The following is an 18,454-nucleotide window of genomic DNA, read 5'->3' as shown; positions in this document are numbered from 1 at the left end:
ACATGCAAGGTAAGCTTAGTGAAGGTAAGAATTTCATTGCATGACTGCTAACTATGATTAGCATTAGCCATACACACCACAACAAACACCACAACAGGAACTCATCAGACGTTAATACATCACAATTTTACAGACAATGGGGTAAAACACAACATGTGGCACACCTGGTCTCTGGATAATCTTGCAGACCTTTAGCTTGAGTAAATTATTCCACTGAAGTAATGGTAGCACTGTAATTTACACCAGATGAAGACCTATTCCAAGATCTGCTTCTTCCAAACAGAAATATCAGGAGAATAAGTCAAATGATCTAACTTGACAGTACATTTTTTCATGCACTAGTAACCTAAGTATGAAAATGCAATCAAAGGAAAAATATACTACAAAATTATTTGGTGTTGAAAACCAACCCCAGAGAATGCACTGCAGATGTGACCTTGCTTCAGCACTGCTCAACCAAACCTTTCAGAAACATCCTGGGTGGGACTTGGCTGCCAACAGAGCACCTTGAAAACCAGAAAACCCAGACTGCTGCTGAGTTTTCTTTGGGGGATAAGGAGACTGAGTTTTTACTGTGGTGTAAGGGTTTTTTGAGGCAATCAGGTCAGGAGAAAACTGCTGTCCAGTGGAAGCATCTTGTTCCAATCTCCCTGACTAATGTGTACTGAGCATCCCATTTGTATGTCTCCATCTACCCAAGCATGGCAGTAGCCAACAATCCTTGGGTTTAGTGCCAAGAATAATGTTACTGTATTTTCTCCCAGTAAAGGAGGAAGAACAATCATCTAGAAAGAACCATGGAGACAGAACCAGGACTGAAATTAGATATCACACCAGCCTCTCCCCAAAATTAATAATCTACCATTCATGCCAAATTACAACTTTATGTTACCACAATTCAAGTATGGCCTTTGACAGAAGTTTAAGTCCTGGAAAATTTCTATCAAGCACTGATTGAAAATTTCTATCTAACAGTGGCTAAGAATATAAGTTCTAAAAATTTTTTTCTAAAGAAACCAAGACAATCTTAAACTGACAGTTTAGGATCATGAAAGTTAAACACAGTCTATTCCCTTGTCCACTGGAGAAATGAATGAAATCAGACCCCTCCACTAATTGGGTTTTTAATCATAGTTATGCTTGGATAAAATTTTGCACTTGAAATCTGAGACTTGGAGCACACAGGGAAATGTCTGCAGCATGCATCAATGACCTTTTGCAACTGAGTTCTGGTATAGAAACAGGACTTTTCAAATGTCCCAGCATGTTCAGTTCTAGGGCTTTGGTCCAGATCCAAAACTCTGGGCTTGTTTAATAAGGAGATTCCAGGCAGTCCACAGCTGACCCTGGGCAGCCACATTGAAGCTCCAGTTTGCTGACGTGGACGAGCTCTGTGCCGGGGCCTGAGTAGGTCCAGATGCTCCTTCTCTCTTCAGAAAGGAAATTATAGTCTATAGAAGAGGAGCTTGGCACAGCCAGTTTTCTAAACTAGGAAATGTCATGATCTGTTGGAATATATTGACATGTACATTTTTAACTCCAACAGAGGCACAGCTTGTCTATGGAACAAATGTTTGATAGGGGCAGAGTTAAAGGGCTAAGGGAATGCAAGGGGCTGGATGATTTCATTACCCCTAAGCTACGGCAGCTGGCAAACGTGGCTATGGTTTACTGCTGTTTTGCCTTTTTTGTTATGAATTGTATGGATAATTGATGGCAGGTTGCCTAGAGCCTAGGATAGGCCTCCTTCATGAAAGCTGAAGTAAATAAATGGTGGCTTGCCCTTATTTCATTCGTTCTGTGTCAAATTCAGGAATTACAAAGATTGGCTTGGCATTTAAAGGCACCAGCCTAATAGAAGGGAGCAGGTTTATCACACACCGTGGCAACTTGGATGTCATCTCAGGATCAGTAACTGCTCCTGAGGCCCAACCTCTTCTGGTGAAAGGGAAATATTTGCAAGCAATTTTCCAAAGACCACTGGTTACCAAGCCCTGAATTTACACTACATACTGAAGGCCAAGAGGAAAAGCAAGTAAAACATGTTAAGCTCCTGGGAGCTGCAAGGTAAAAAGAAAAGAAAAAATAGAAAAAAGTTTCACTCATCACTTTCTCAGTCAAAATTTTTCTGGTACAAATAAACCTGTAAATATCACATTCAAATTAAGTATTTATCACCTCAGTTATACACCAAATCTGCACAGGCAGCTCTCCCTCAAACTATTTCAGTGAATAGTATTTGTACTACAGGTAAAATATCTAAGGTTGGCAGTTCAGTGCCAAGCATATCAGAATCAAATTTCCACTTCACAACCACCTTGTTTGCGAACATAAAATTTCACTGTTCAAAATATTAACTTGACATTAATCACTTTTCTTACTTTCATGCTGATCTATAAAGACAAACAATAAAAGTGTACATGTTTACTCTGTTTTTCCCACAGAGGAATCAACTCAGAATCATAGTTAGGATCATCAATGAAGCACTGGTTTTCTGTTTGTTTCGAATGGGAATTGATACATATTAAAGAAACTGGTTCTCCCTTTTCACCCTCAAAGTAATTCATATACAACACAAACAAATTTGGAGTGAATGATACAGATGATGTGTTTCTTTCATGGCACAGAGTTGAGGGAAGGCACAGCATAGGACATAACTAACCATGTATTTCCCATAACTGCTGTGTAATTTCAACTTAACTGCACTGTAAGCTCAATGAAGTCTCTTCATTAAGTAAATTTTCTGTGCACACCTCATTGCTGTGGCTGGCTGGATTGATGTAATTAAGAACAGTCTGAGGTCAGTATGGAAAAGGGGCTCATTCACCACTGACAAGCTGTCTCTGAAAAGAATACACTCAGAGGAGCCTGGTGATAAAGGCACAGAGACAGAAAAAACAACTGGTAAGGTACAAAACCTATGGCTGCTTTAATCAGAAAATAATTACCCTTGAGAATCTCTCAAGGGCAGTAAATTAAATCCCAGATGCACACCTGGGAATAAACACTGAAAGCACAGAATAGCATTGATGTCAATCACCCACCTGGTTACAGCAGCAGCTTCTTTCAAACAGGACAGCACACAAAAATGTGTGACAGTCTTTTGCAAAACATCCTCCTGCAACTGAGCTACACAATTGAATATTCCTGCCATTTTAGTGTCAAGCCTGAGAGACCAGGAGAGCTTATCATACTGCCTCAGAAGTGCACTACACAGGACCTAGGCTATGCTTCACAATGGCTCCAGAACTGGCTTTATAAATGGACTCCCCATCAGGCCCCGAGCACCTGATGTCCTGGTACCATCTTCCCTAATAGTAACTTCTTATGAATGCAGGTAACACCTTAAACTGAGTGGGAAACTTTCCTACACAACAAGTGATTAATTTCAGGTAATTGCTGAATTATTCACATGTTAGGAAAATAGAGAATTCAAATGCCTGATGATTCAGAGAATATTCTCTAATTAGAAATGCAAAGACAGTTGCAGTTTGGGTAAAAAAGAGCTGCAATATGTTTAAGTTCTTTCTGCTTTTTGGTTTTATTCTCTTTTGCAGACTGCATAACATATAGACAACCCTGTTCAAGGCATCACCAACTTTTTCCTTTTTATTAGAAAAGGAATATTCACACCCTGACCAAACAGTCCACATTAGGGTCCATGCTACTCACATTTCTTTCTGCAGAAAGTTTCTCTGAGTAAACATGGTCTAAAGCTCTGCTGCAACACATGCCATGAGCTTTAGTCACACCTGACACGCCAGAAATTTCACAGGCTACAAAAACCTGAATTTTGCAAGCATGTCAGACTCTTCCTCACAGGGCTGAGTGTGCTAACATAGGCACTGGAAAACTCATTATGCTTTCAGCTGGACTAAAAGGAGAACATTACCCTTCAGGCATTTTGCATGAAGACAATCTCATTTCCAAAACCAGAGCTGTCTGGTTGCAGGCCCCTACAAGTTTCCCACAGGAAGGGAATTAAAAAACAAAACAAAACAACAACAACAAGAAAAGTAGTGTAAGCTAGAACAGGAAAAAAAAGGCATTTTGAGGAAATACTTTGTGTTCCTTAGTAGTACATCTATCATTAGGGATAATAGGCAGATCTGCAATTTCTTGCAGCCTCAAATCTCCTACTGGGCTAAAAAATGTATAGCAGAGAATGGCACACGCCTACACCACCCTCAGGGACAGGGGCTATGTTTAGTTCATTAAGACTTGAAAGAAACATTTTAGATGCCAGAAGATATTGTGCTGCATTAGACAAAAATATAATTGCTGTAACTGCCTCTGTAATAACTCACATGTTAGGCAGCAGATGTTTTTCTTTTTCATATCCGTATTCCTGAAACATTGTTGTTCTATTCCTAATCATACTGAAGGTAACTTTTTCAGTGTGACAGAAGCTACTGTCAGCCAGATCCACCTGCAATTTCTTTTATTAAACTTGCCTTAACCAGGCTTGTCCTATACCATTTGTTGATGTCCTCTCAGAGCAAGGCAAGCAGTACAAAAAGCATTGTTTTAACAGGACACACAAAGGCCAAGAGAAGCTTCTAGTGCATTAGCTCTGAAATCCCTTGTGAAATCTTCATCTTCCTTACGCTAAATAACTCCAGGAGGGAGGAGAACAAAACAAACCCATGCCCATCCCCCTCTAAAATCTAACAAACTTATACCAACCTCATCCCTGTGAAAAAATCTTGCCTCCTGAGACAAATACTAAAAGAACCAGGCCTAAGCAAGATCTAGCCTCAAACTTCACAGTTTGTTAAATATCAAAAGCGGTCATAATAATTAGCTATTTGTCTTGCCTGAGTCTGACAAAATGTCCTAAAGCTCACTCTGCCGTTTCAATAAATTGTTATAATTCAAGACAAAAGTAAAAGCCAGAGGATCAGAGTGCTGGTATTTACATCTCATTTTTGAGCTGCATTCCATTGTATAAACAAGTTACTTAGAATTTTCTAAGTCTTGCAGACTTCAAGGAGGAATTTCAGTCTTTCAGCCTCCGGAAGGGAGGAGATTTAAGGGGAGGAGGAAAAAAAAAAAAAAAAAAAGAAAGAGAGAGAGAAAAAGTATATGCTCACAAGAATAAGACTTATTTAGCAAACTCATTAAGAAAAAAAATCACTTGGGGGTAAAAAATAATTCTTATTTTTTGGTTTTGGTGACCAGAATTATAAGGTGGCAATTCTGACAAACTAAAAACTAACTTCTGTAGAAGTGTATCCATTTAACTAAAGCAGCCCCAGATCTGTGCTTTCAAAGTAAACAGCTGAAAGGCAGAAGATGAACCACTCCACTAATTCTAACCAGATTCAGATTTATATGATTACACTGGGACATAACAGGCACCCATTAAAGCCATACCTTTTTATCTTGTGTGACAGTGGAAACAAAAGGACAAACTGGATAAATGTCTTTAAACATGGGCTCAGCACAGCCTATACCTCTACTGTAATACCCACAGTAAGTGTTGCACAGTGTCTCACAGCTGTGTGCAAGAGCAAAGCCCGGAGTGCATTCTTTGATGAAGCTACACATTTCCAGCAGCTATACCCCTGCATCCTAAGACCATCCCAGATAATTTGAGTATTGCTGAATATTAAGTCTGGGTGACAATACTATTTAAGAGTGCATGCTTTAATTCCACTCATATTTCAGCTCACAGACCAGCTCTGGCTCCAAAGGAGTGCTGACTTTCAGCTGTATTTGCCAACTTCTTGTCAGAAGTTTAAACATTTAACCAATAGGGTAAGTAAATTTAAAAGAAAAAAAGGCAGCACAGGCAGAATGTCTTACTCCTTTACTCAAAAAAACCCTACTTGGCAGGTAGTACCAAAGATGTAACTTGGGCTTTGAATGCAGTAATGAACAGCAGCAGCAGCGTTGTGCTCTCTTCCATGGCATTTTGAAATTGCATGCGTGCCAGGAATTGCTCAGGTGTGATTCCAGTCCCAGTAAAAGAAAGGCAGAGTACTGTCACAGCAGAAAGTTTCTTCTCATGGCATTGAGCCCACATTCAATGACATTTATAGGACTAAGACAAAGCCACAGCTGTATCCTGTTAGAAAACAGGACCATAGGAGCAGTCACATCCCCTTTCCAGGCAGTCACATTCCCTTCTGCTATCATCACTCCAGCCCAGGGGTCCCAAAGCGTTCTTCCAGACAGAGGTACAGATCAGGATGTTAGAAGCACCAAATGCTGAGTCACTCTCCAGACTAAGGCCTGCTGAAGTCTGTCCCAAACTTAAGCCTTTTCGGAGTCTCATGTAGCTTCATGTAAAATTTACCAGGAATTCATCTATTATATTAGGCTTTATTAGGCAGACAGATCATCTTGATAACCCCAGAAGCCTTAACTTCCATGTTCTTCTGTACATGTACATCTGAGATGATGCAAGAACCTTTACTATGTCAGATTTGAGCATAAAGCAAACTCAAACCAAAACCACCAAGATCCCCTTGGTTTCCTGTGAAACCAGAAACTAGGCTGTGTTTCTATACTGATGTTTACTGATGACACGAAGCCAAATCACGTGAATTTGTGCAAAAATGTCAGTATTACTCTCAGAAGTTATGTAAGATAACTATTCTATTTAAGATAACCCACTGCTGCATCATTTCACCTAATCAAATCTTACTTCAGATTAAAAGATCCTGAAGTTTGTTGCCCTCATTTAAAAGGAAAACTGAAGTAATATTTTTTTCATTCATTAAGGAGAAAATAAAATAAAGGTAAAAGTTGTCTCATTACGATAAATAAGACTATTCATGTGCCTCGAGTTAGGTTCTAAAGTACTCTCCTAAATGGAAGATTTAAAGTATCAAATATTTACTTTCCATGTTCATTACATTCAAACACAAACAAAATAAACTGCCTGTAAAATAGATAAATTCCATACTGCAGAAGTTCCCTAGGAAACCAGGAAAGACTCAAAGAAACAGAGAACAGCTGGAGGGGGAAAAAAGCCAACCCCAAGAACTAAGTGCTCATACCCTCATTTTAAAAAACACTAGATCAATATCACTAACAAACATTAAAGCAGTGCCTTTTACACTGGTTGGCCCTGGCACTCTTCATAAGGGCAAACATGCACAGCCTAAAGAGATCAAGATTTAGCTCTTCTCTCCCCATCATCTCATCTTGCTTTCCAAAAAACAACAACAAACCAAACCAAGAAGAATGAGTGCTTTGCTAAAATGTGGTAACGCTGCAGAGTGTTGGCATGTACACTGAAAAGGACAGCCAGCCCCAGAGAAGTGCCTACTGAAACCGTACAGCAAGCAGGTGATTCACTAGCCAGAGATTTCTTTGCTGAGGAGCCAGATTCCACTGCTGAAACCAGCCAGCTATTCAACATGAAAATCCATGCCATCCCAGAAATGTATTATTAGCACAATGACTCAGTATGTATATTACAGCTGTACCCTAAGGCTTCATTTGATATCAAGGATGCTTTGTGCTCTGCACTGCACAAAGTCATAGGAAGACCCTGCACTTCACAGAGAAAATATAAAATCAAAGCATGCCAAAGTTATTCAAGCTCGGTGTCCAGTTTTAGATGGAATTTTCTATCATTACAGAAAAAAAAAAAAAAAAAAAAGAAAGAAAGAAAGAAATGGAAAAAATGAGTAAAGGACAACTTGTCTAACCTCAGTCCTAATTTTTGAAGTAGGCTCCCAGCACTTGGCCAGTCACTGCTATAATTCCAAGATTCAGTGTGGTGACAGCAGCCATACTGTCATGTTGGCTCTTCCTTCCCATGTTCTGCTCTGCTTGTCACCAGGCTCAGTGCCTCCGACATCAGGTCCTTCCCTTCCTTTGTTGCCGCCAATGCATGTTCCAGTCCTTTCTGTCTCTTGCCAAAGCAAGCATTAAACATCTGGAAATCATCCTCCATCACTTTCACCAGTGGAGGTGCATCTGTCCTGCACTGTAGTTCCCATACAGTGGGAGACACCACACTCACATGTATATGTAAAATGCACTATACATATTTAACACACTATATATTAAACCACTTTAATCTTTATTATGGAGTAAGTTACAAACACACATTACTTTTTTTAAAGATGTAAGCATATATACTGGGGAGCTCAACACTCCTGATTCGAGAGAGTTCTAAAGTACAGATATTTACTCTTAGAATGGTGCTCTTTTCCTCGCACACGAAATCTCTTTAGTATTAGAAACCAACATGCTTTCGATGCATGTCTTACATGTGCTGGAAATGGAAAATTGATACCAAGGAAAAGAGATAGGACATTTTGCCCATGCCTCAGAAGGAGTGGAAAATTCAAGCTATTTCCACCCCTTTTCCACAGCCCGAAGTCACAACAGGACAATGACCCCTCGGTTGTATGGAGCTGAAGGCTCCTCAAGAGGTCCAAGCCCCATCACACTTCCCAGCCCCTCTGTGGAAGTTCCTGCCTCTTGCTTCCCTTCCTCTTCTATTCTCAGAGCTTTGGATACACAAGAGGATTATTCAGAATTTCTGGAAGCCTCCAGGAGCCTTTGAAAAATGAGGTAACCCAGCTACTTAATGGTATCTTTCCTACCAAGAGGCTCATCACTGATGTAAACAAGAAGGCCAAAAATAGATCATACTTAGTTTAAAAGAAGTTTATTAGCTTATTGATTATATCACTTATTAGCAGTAATTATAATTCATAATTTGGATCAACTACATTCAGGGTAACTTGATTTTTCTGAAATAGCGTAGATGGCTTAAAGATGACTAAATCATCCTTGGTACTTGGAAAATTAAACACTCCAGCTGGGGGAAAAAACTCCTACTTTAAAGTAGACAGAAAATAAGTCATAAATAACCGTCATAGGATAGCATTCACTATGGCAATTCAGCACATTTCTATTAGATGAGAAGATTTGATAGAACCCTATAAAGAAAGTATTTGTGAAAAGCTCAGTGTAAAACATCTTCTGTTTGGTGCTTCAGCTCTAATTTTTTCCTTAAATATTTTTTCTTGATCTACTGAGATGTTTATCCTGATACATGAGCTACATGAGATTTCAGACTAGAAAGTAATTTAGTATCAATCAAGCTTGTCTATGATTTCCTGAAAGAGAGAACTACTGTAAACTAAATGCTCCCTCATCATAACCTCTGAGGTTACCTATGATAATACAGCTCGCCTGAGACAGTTCTCCTCAAATGAGGAACAGTTTCCTTCTGGCTTTTAGCTGTATTTTTACTATCATTTTAATGTGAAGCAATAATCTTGGAGCAACTGGGCCAGGACAAGTTCACAAACTGGCAGAAGGCAGGTTTAGATTAGATATTAAAAAGAAATTCTCTCATGTGTGTTGGATGAAGCACTGGAACAGGTTGCTCAGAGAAGCTGTGGCTGCCCCATCCATGGAAGTGTTCAAGGCCAGGCTGGACAGGGCTTGGAGCCAGCTGATGTACTGGAAGGTCTCCCTGCCCATGGCAGGATGGGCTTTAAGGTCCCATCAACCCAAATAGTTTATGATTCTGTGATGACTCTTCTTTTATCTCCCTCAATCTCTTCCTACACTACACTACCATAATGCCCATAATCCTGCAATTCAGGTGGCCAGCTTGCTGAATGATGATGAAGCACTTAATGACTAAAGAATATTAGGAGAAGATACTGTATGGACCTTCTCTGCCAGACATCTACTGCTCAGCAGGGAGCAGACCTCAGGGAGACAGTTTACTCTTCTGTTCTTACTCTAAATGAGTTCATGTCCAAAGCTCTGAATTCCTGCCAGCAGTATCAGAGTCACTGTTTGTGTTTCTATTCAGCCACATTATCTAAAGAACAAGGGCACAAAGATTCAAATTAATTCTTTAGTCCTCCCATGCTACTGCTGCATAGTCCAAAGGCTATAAATGAAAAATAGTGAAGACACAAAACACCATGAAAGCTTTTCAATATAAAACAACTTCATTATATCACTCTCTCAGCTATACTGCTCGCACAAAGCTGCAGAAAAATGCAAATTCTCCAAAGCTCAAATCAAGTTTCAGCTGGAAGCAGCATGGCTAAGGAACAACCTTAGTACCGCTCTCCAAAGACAAGACCTATCTTCAGCAGCAGATACAAACAGAATCCCGAGGGTCTGCATGAATAGGAGGTCCCTGAACAGAGAACATCCCACCACTGGCCCTCTGACAATCATTCTTAGTCTTCGTGCTTATATAACACATGACCTTTCTGCAGCAAATGCGGGTGGGATAGTGGAATAATGGAATTGTTTCTCACTGCAAGAATAAAAGACAGCACAGCAGGCTATGAAAAATGTATGTTGCTTACTAAGACGAGATAATTGTAAGCAACGGTTTGGATATTTTAATTACCACAGCATCAAGGCTTTATCATCATCCAAAGCTTCCAGCACATTACCGTTTCCATAATTATAAATAAAATTATAAAATACCCATTTATATAAAAATAATTGTGTTACTTCCTATAGTCAGTACCACTGGTTTATACTTTCTTGTAGTTTAGGAAAGCACTAACTCTTCAAATTTCTCTAAATTTAAATTAGGAAAAGCACAGAATCACAGAACAATCCATGACTAATAAAAAAAAGTATCTAGTGAAACAGTATTATTTGTATGCATAATGCATTGATTACATAAAAGGAGTAAACAATACACGATGCCACCCCCTGGGGTACCTCTGTTCCTCTAAGTCTTACATGACTTATGAGCCATTTCTCTCCAGCTTGAAAGTACCTGGTTTCTCATTTTATACCATGGAAAGAAATGCATTTTCTTCATTAAACTTGGAATTAATGCATCCTACATTCCAGTTCAAATCATACTGACCCTCTGCACATGACAGTCTCACCAGGGCATTCAAAGACGGTCGAACAAGGTGGGTCTGTTGCAGCTTGAGATTTCAGGCAGTGCAACAATCCTTCCTCGTGCTCTGAAAGTTTAAACTCCAAGAAGCCTTTGTCAAAAACTGAAATTCCAAGTTAATCTGATTAATTTATTCATTTTACATTAAAGGATACTTGGGTTTGCCTTGTTGGTTATATTAAGAATGGAGGGTTTGTCTATACAATAAACTGAAGTCCAGTCTCTCTTCCCTGACCCAACTGAGAATCCACTGGATTAACTCTGATTTATTCTAAGAAAAATTTCAGAGAAAATTATATCATCAGGAATTTACACACAAAAATGTGCAGGGTAACAATGACAAATGTAAGTGAAACAGTGCACATATAAGGATAGATCACATGCCTCCAGCTGGAATTTCGACTATTTCTTATTACTTCGTTATTTCTTGGCACTGAGCTTGTTGCCTTCCTCTGTATATGGAAAAATAGTTGTATACAGGCCACAAACATCTGCTTGGTTTTTTTAGAGGATTATATTGTTGCATGAAGATCTGCCTTTGCAGCTTCTGCTTCCCTGCATATGCACACAGGAATCTGTTTCTTTTCTCAAAAAAAAAAACCAAAAACTAAGTTATGTGGCAAGTTCACCACTTTTAATTCATACCACAGAAAAATCGCAACTTAAAGTTTATCTAGATAGTAAACACAACTTCAACACCAAGAGTTGTTCCTAAGCAGGATTTCCCGGGAGCATTTACCATTAGTCGAGGGATTTGGTAGTTATTTCTTTTTTTTCTGAAAACTTCTAAAGCATTAGCAAGTTAAAAATACTTATTTTAAACTACCTTACATTTAACTGTTGTTAAGCAGGACCAATTCTCATGCTTTGCATGAACAAATCAAGCTGATAGAATGTTATCACACTGAAACAAATTACAAGGATGGAAAGACCTCACCAAGAAATGAAGACTGAGCATGTCAAAACATGAGTCATGAAATGACCATTTGGTTTCTAGGGCAATAATCCATATTTGTAAACATCATGGGGAAAAAATGCCTGCACTAACAAACACAGCATGCAACAAAGTATTCTCCAAAAAACCTACAAGTAAATGTGGATAGTTTAACATGACCCTCAATTTTATGTATTCCATAATTCTGAGCAATATTTTGCTCAGGCTGAACAGAAAGAATCCTCTTGAGGAGTCATCTTGTAGAAATTTCTGTGTAGAGCATCCTTCCCAGACTTTTACAGTTACAAAAGTCAACCCCAAATACTCCAAGTCAATGAGTTAGTCTCCACAGAATTACAACTTTGTCTAATAGATACTAGATTCCCATTTGCTCCTCGTTTAGAAATTAATTCTATTAATTTCTATTCTTGTATTTGCTACGCTTAAACCCCCAAACATATACACCTACATGCATGCATGCACACACACACACACGCAGGCTTTCTCACTAAGAAAGCAGAGGTACAGTCATAAGAAAGCAATCTTGGTATCTGGAACTTTTTGGGGGAAAAAAAAAATCAATACAGCATAATCAGGGGATCAGGCCTAGCCAGAATGGCTTTATGAAAAGCAGGACTCACTTGACCAACCTGATCTTTTTTTATGACAAGGCGTCCCACTTATGGGATGAGGAAATGGCTGGAATGTTGTCTACCTGGAGCTTAGCAAAGCTTTGGTCACTGTTTCCCATGGCATTCTCCCAGAGAAATTGGCTGCTCATGGCTTGGATGCGCTGTCCACCGGGTAAAAACCTGTGTGGATGGGCAAGCCCTAAGATTGGTGGTGAATGCAGGTAAATCCAGCTGGCATCTGGCCACCAGTGGTGTTCCTCAGTACTGGGCCCAGTCCTAGTCAGTATCTTTGCCAATGATCTGTGTGAGGGGATCCCAGCAAGTTCACAGCCAACACCAAGCTGAGCTGGAGTATCAATCTGCTGAAGCACTGCTGTGCAAACAGTTGGATTCAATGATCTTAAGGGGCTTTTCCAAGCTACACAGTAATTCTGTAATTTTAAGTATTATCTATCTCACTACAATTGTGACAACTGTAAAAACTGGGTGCTTTTCCACTTTCATATACAATCATACAATATCACTCTCCTTAGGAGCTGTGAGGACCCTTTACACAGATTATAGACCCATAGAATCTAAAGAAGCATTTGGCACAGTTACTCAATCATTCTCTTACTTTCTCATAGCTACAGAGGACTTTCACTTGTCATCTTATTCCCAACACTTGCTCCACTATGAGGACTGTGCAATGTAACATCTTATCCCCCTAAAGATAGCATTAGTGAGAAGATAATGGACACAGTTAATAGCCCCCATTTCACCAGCTGAACTCTTTGTGTCTCCAAAGTCAGTCCACTCTCCTGTCTCCCTTGCATGGTTTCCAGACAAAATGAAAGACCTTGAGAATTCAAAAAAGGCAAAGAACACTGATAGTTTCTTTTTTTTTCCTTTCTTGTTCACACTGTCAAACAAGGCAAATTAGATCAATACCAGGGTTCACACTGATCTCAGCTGAAGGAGGGTTGACACCACAAGAAATGGACAGGAAAATATAATTCAGAAAGAGGTACATTGCAAAAACTGATGAGAACCAAAGGCAAGAATAGGATTGAAGAGAAATATGGGAGAGGGTGGCAATAAACCACCACTGCCATATCCACATGCAATTTGCACAGACAATTCTTCTTGAAAAAGGTGATTCCGACAATTTCAAATCCGATTCAAGTGTACTGATTTCCCATTAAAGGTATGTTTCTAATTTATTTTTAGGAAAACTTTTACACTCCCAAGGGGACAGGAAAGGACCCCACAAGCATGCTCTGCTTCTGCTAGTAGTTCCCTCTATCCCAAGCCCTAGGGAAGGGGAAGGATTGTAGAGTTGAGTGGAAAACCCTGTACCAAAGGTTCAGAGCTGTCAGGTATTCAGCATTTAAACAGCACAGAAAATTTCAGTCACCTCCTGGGCACTTTTTTATCCTGTTGCAATTCTGAACTAGATCAGGTCTCTACAAAGAAATTAAAACCAAGATCTTTCAGTCCTTCTAGGATTTTGCAGCACTGACTTTATTGATAAATAACTTTTCAATAGGCACATTTAAACAGTCAGTCTCAAAATGACCAATTTTGCTGTACTAGGTTTGGATGTATCTGCTTTTCACATTTTTACATGCATTTTAATCACGTGCACAATGTAGCACTACCAGCCAAGTGCTCCTGAGTACAACAGATCAATTTGCAATGGTTTCCAGAAAAAAATAATAAAGGAACTGGTATTACTTAAAAGCACAGCAATGGTAAGTGCCAAAAAAAATTATTATGGTTATGCAGTATGTCTGGTTTGAAGAAGTATTATCGTTCTTTCATTAAGGTTTTTTAACCATATTATCTGCTTTATTACATTCAATTTATCTATCAATATCAATCCTCCTTATGGTAAATTCTGTAACATTTCTTCCTGCCACTTTGTCTAAGGTTGACAAGCAGTACTCAACCCTTATTTTGTCTAGAATAGTCATGAAAAATGACTGGTACAAAACTGGTTTACATCCTTTCTGAGAATTGGGTAGCTTTTTCTAATCTACGCTTCCTGAAGGGCCTTTCTTGCTTTCCCAGATATCTCTAATATTTGTTTATCTGGTAGTACCTATAGTCAAGTAGCACATAAGTGAATAGGAAATGAAGCAGCTCTACAGACAAAGTCACCTGCAGTAAAATACAATGTTGACTGATGTTCGACCTTTGCACAAACACCAAATCCAAGACAATCTAAGGGTACTCATCAGCATTTGTAGGCTTCAGTCAGGAACTAAATGAAAGGTGAAATCCCTTTCTTATGCAATTAAACCAGATCAATGTGCAGAATGCACCCTATTTCTATGCTCACTGCATCAACACTCACATCACACTAAAACAGGTTTGGGTTTGGTTTTCTTTTAATATAATGAACATTGGGGAAGGGTATGTATAGTAGACAAAAGCTATTAATTCTCAAACAGGAAGATGAGTAAGGATGTAAGTGTAAACAGATGTCCCTAATTTATTACAACATATTTTGCTCTCTGACTTACCATGTACCTCTCAGCTGCCTCAGCCATTAGCACATGGAAAATACATCCCAGAATGTGTTGCTACATTATTGGCTTATCCCATAATTTCCATAATTCCAACGATCTCGTAAATCACTTGTAACAATCCCAGAGAAAACTCATATAATGTCTGCATTTTTTTTAAACAGGCAAAAAGCTATAATTTTTATTAAGTGGATACCAAAAGTGAGCTCAGTATTTTCATAAGCGTTCTGTTTGGTATTAAATGTAACTGAAAAATGTACAATATATGCCTCCCTTTATGGCAAGTATATGAGTTTCACTCACAAGTTTATATGAAGTGCCCCCTCTATGGGACTTCTTACAGAGCTGTGCACGGGCAGGACAGTCTCATTTTGCTTTGTAGAACAAAAGTTTCAGAAATATTGCACTGGTTTATTCATCAGGCTTTGACTCCTCCTCACTTATGCAATCCAGCGTATTACCAGAGAAGTTCAGTTACGAGAAAAATTACAGTCTAAAAAATACACGATAAAGTAAGTGCAAACTGCATTGTAGGGTAGGGCACAATTTGGAAAAGAAGCCAGCGTTACTTATAAGAATCCCAGGAAGTACGTTCAGAAATACAATAGCTCCAGACTGTCCCACAACCAGCCCGCTCGCATTTCAGGAAATCAACACACATCACGACATCCATCCCGACTGCTGAAAGAGGACAGTCCCTACGCCTTCTCCTGACCGTCAGCGTCTCTCTCGCAGGCACTGAACTGCTATTAAACACGAGCGGCCGCAGACAGCGCGGGCTGGGCGGCTGAGGCTCGCAGCTCGCCGGCGCTCCCGCCCGCACGGAGCTCGCCCCGAGGCGCCGCTGCCCCGCTCCGCCAGCCCCGGGGGAGAGCAGGCTCTGTGCCATCCTCGGCATCACGCAGCCCCTCCGCAAGAGCCTGGGGAAAACGAGCCGGAGAAGGAAAGAAAGGAAAATGAAAAGAAAAGGAGGAGGGGGGAGGGGTGAAAAAAGGGAGAATCTACTCTTCTGCATTTCTCTAAAACAAAGAATGTGAGAAAGCAGATGTAGTTCAGCGCAAACGACTCCACCCTGCGAAGCTTCGGTGTTTACTCTCCCGGCTCGCTTGCCCAGCTGTCCTGCAGCCGCGTCCCAAGCCCTTTCTTTTGTTGGGAAGTTCCCAGCGGCCGCAGCCCCGGCGGGACGGGGGCTCAGCCCGAGCGCCCCGCGGCAGCACTTGGCCCTTGACCGCCCCTCCCGCTCTGTGCCCGCAGCGAGCACCGCAGACCTCGGTCTGCCGCTCAAAAACCCAAGGCGCAAACCCCTCTCTGCCCCCTGCCCAAGATATGAAAGCAAAAGGCTCACTCTCGTACCCCACAGGTTTTCCACTCCACTTATTAGCCAAATCACACAACTAACACACTGCGTGTAAAGAGGGGGAATTATGATAATTGTTTTAGAGGTAGAGAGAAACTCACCACCTTCATACTCTTCCACTTCTTGCGCTTTTACGGTGACAAATCGGCCTAATAAAGCAGCGAGGATGAAAAAAGTTCTCGTTTGTACCAAGACTGCCATCATGCCTAAATAGTAGACATGTATCCTCCCTGGGCAGCAAAAAGTGTAGAATCGTAAGGTTATTTTAGCACCATGAAGCCAGCTGAGGAGTCGTTCTGCCTTTCCGCATCAGGTCCAGGACAAAGCCTGCGAGCCTTCTTTTCAGCACCAGCTCCAGCGCAGTCTGCAAACAGTCCTTTCAGGGGATGCAGCTTTAAATAGGAAGAATGCTGCCTCCACTTTCTTCCTGCCCCTTTTCAGCTCGTTCAGGCTCCTAATCATCCACTCCCTGCCAAGCAACAGTCTGATTGATGGTAAATAACCGAATCAGAGCTGGCTTCACTCCTCCTTGAACTTTTCTCTTTACGAGCACACTCGCAGGATATTTTCCTGCTGCCGTGCAGTGCATGTGCCTTTTCAGGACCATTTATTAAGCAAGCAAAAGCAGAGTTTTAAGAAGCTGTCAGGAAGAGAAAGCTCTGCTTTCACCACACCCAGCGCACTCCTCCTGGAAATGGAGGGTATAGCCCCATTTGGAGCCGATTCCCTTATTAGGAACTTGATCCTTTCCAGGGCGCCGGAGGAGAATTTCCTCCTCTCCCCTGATAAGTGCCCCCTGCCTCGCAGTGTTATCAAACGGGACTCCCAGTCCCTTGAGAGGGGCTCACAGAGCTACTATATGGCAGCTTGCTTCAGGAACTTGTAAATAAGCCCCCTTCACCCAAAGGGAAATGATAATTCTCAAATGAATTCTTTTGCTGAATAATCTTTCCTCAAACGCCTGCGTGCTCTGTATTTACTGTCCTAAGTTGGGAAAACTGTTGGAAATCACCGGAAGATGCTTTACACTTTTAACACCAGAATGCCCGTTCAAGTTATCCAATTACTGGCTTTTCTTCAAGGTTCTCTGCCCCTGTTCCCCGACAAACCTACCTAAAGCCCCAGACTAGCATTGAGCCCTCAACAATGTGCCTTAATTAGCATTCTAGCCTGAGCACTAAGCAAACCTCTCTTTCGCGGATCACTTGCAACTGGGAGTAGAATGTTAAATTTCTTTCTTCCCACAGTGTTTATGGTCTGCTGAAAGGAAGCTCAGTCACTAATCCCCTCATTAGATACGAATAGGGTCACTTACACCTGCTACAGGGAAATGTAGATTCATCTGCTGGAAGGTTTTCTGTGTTCAGCCATTTCAGCTGGAGAACAATCCCATTTGAAGAACATCTTCACCTGGGATTCACACAGATTGGAAACTCCCTGGATAATCACAGCATGATTTAGCACCTCTCAGTGATGCAGAATCCTAAAGCCTAGGAAGTTTTCTTTTGACTCTTCAAAGGACCAGAATGCCCAGAAGAAGAAAGGTAACCCAGAAAATGGTACAGCACTGTGATGCTACATCAAACCTACTCTAATAGCAAAACCAGAGATTAATGTAAAAATACACTGAAAGAGAACAACATCAAAGTTTCCTCTTCTCTTGCACCAAGCTGTCTTGACACTTTTTTTTTCCCTGATGTATTCAAAGATACCTTCTGCCATTTCACTGCTAGGAGAGATTCCAACAGTGATATCTAAAAGTTACCCTTCATATCTAATTCTGCTTTGGTCTCACAAACAAATTACAACTAAAACAGATGAACAATAGACTAGAAAAGGATACGAACTGAACCCATCCCCTTATGCCTCCTTATAAATACTGCCTTTTATTGTAGATCTGCACTTAAAGATGATTTCAGTTTTGGTACAAACATCATATAATTTTTCATTTAAATAAATTCACTTCCCAGTCTAAGCTATTTGATCGCATTCTACTGGATATGAGTGAGAGAAAATCTTCAGGTAGCACCACTGTGAATAGAGTCAGACCAAGCAATTAAGAGTGGGCAGATAAATAATTTCAAGTATGCTCAGTGTTACTTCTCCCCTCTTCCTCTCAACAGGGGAGAAGCCAACATAGCACAGAATAATATTGTA

General features: G+C 40.5%; 1 protein-coding gene across 1 annotated transcript in view; it reads right to left on the bottom strand.

The window, feature by feature from the left end:
* The window catches only part of COL5A2 (collagen type V alpha 2 chain), a 100,248-nt gene extending 83,465 nt beyond the window's left edge, over nt 1–16,783 (bottom strand). Inside the window, exon 1 of the mRNA XM_063399917.1 lies at nt 16,399–16,783. Within this exon, the coding sequence (XP_063255987.1) occupies nt 16,399–16,501 (103 nt within the window). The 5' untranslated portion in view covers nt 16,502–16,783. The remainder of the gene's footprint in view (nt 1–16,398) is intronic.
* Nucleotides 16,784–18,454: the final 1,671 nt, after the last annotated feature.

This window comes from Prinia subflava, chromosome 6 (genome assembly GCF_021018805.1).
Source record: "Prinia subflava isolate CZ2003 ecotype Zambia chromosome 6, Cam_Psub_1.2, whole genome shotgun sequence".
Lineage (NCBI taxonomy): Eukaryota > Metazoa > Chordata > Aves > Passeriformes > Cisticolidae > Prinia > Prinia subflava.
The sequence above is the reverse complement of the archived record's forward strand: the minus strand, read 5'-3'. Positions and strand labels throughout refer to the sequence as shown.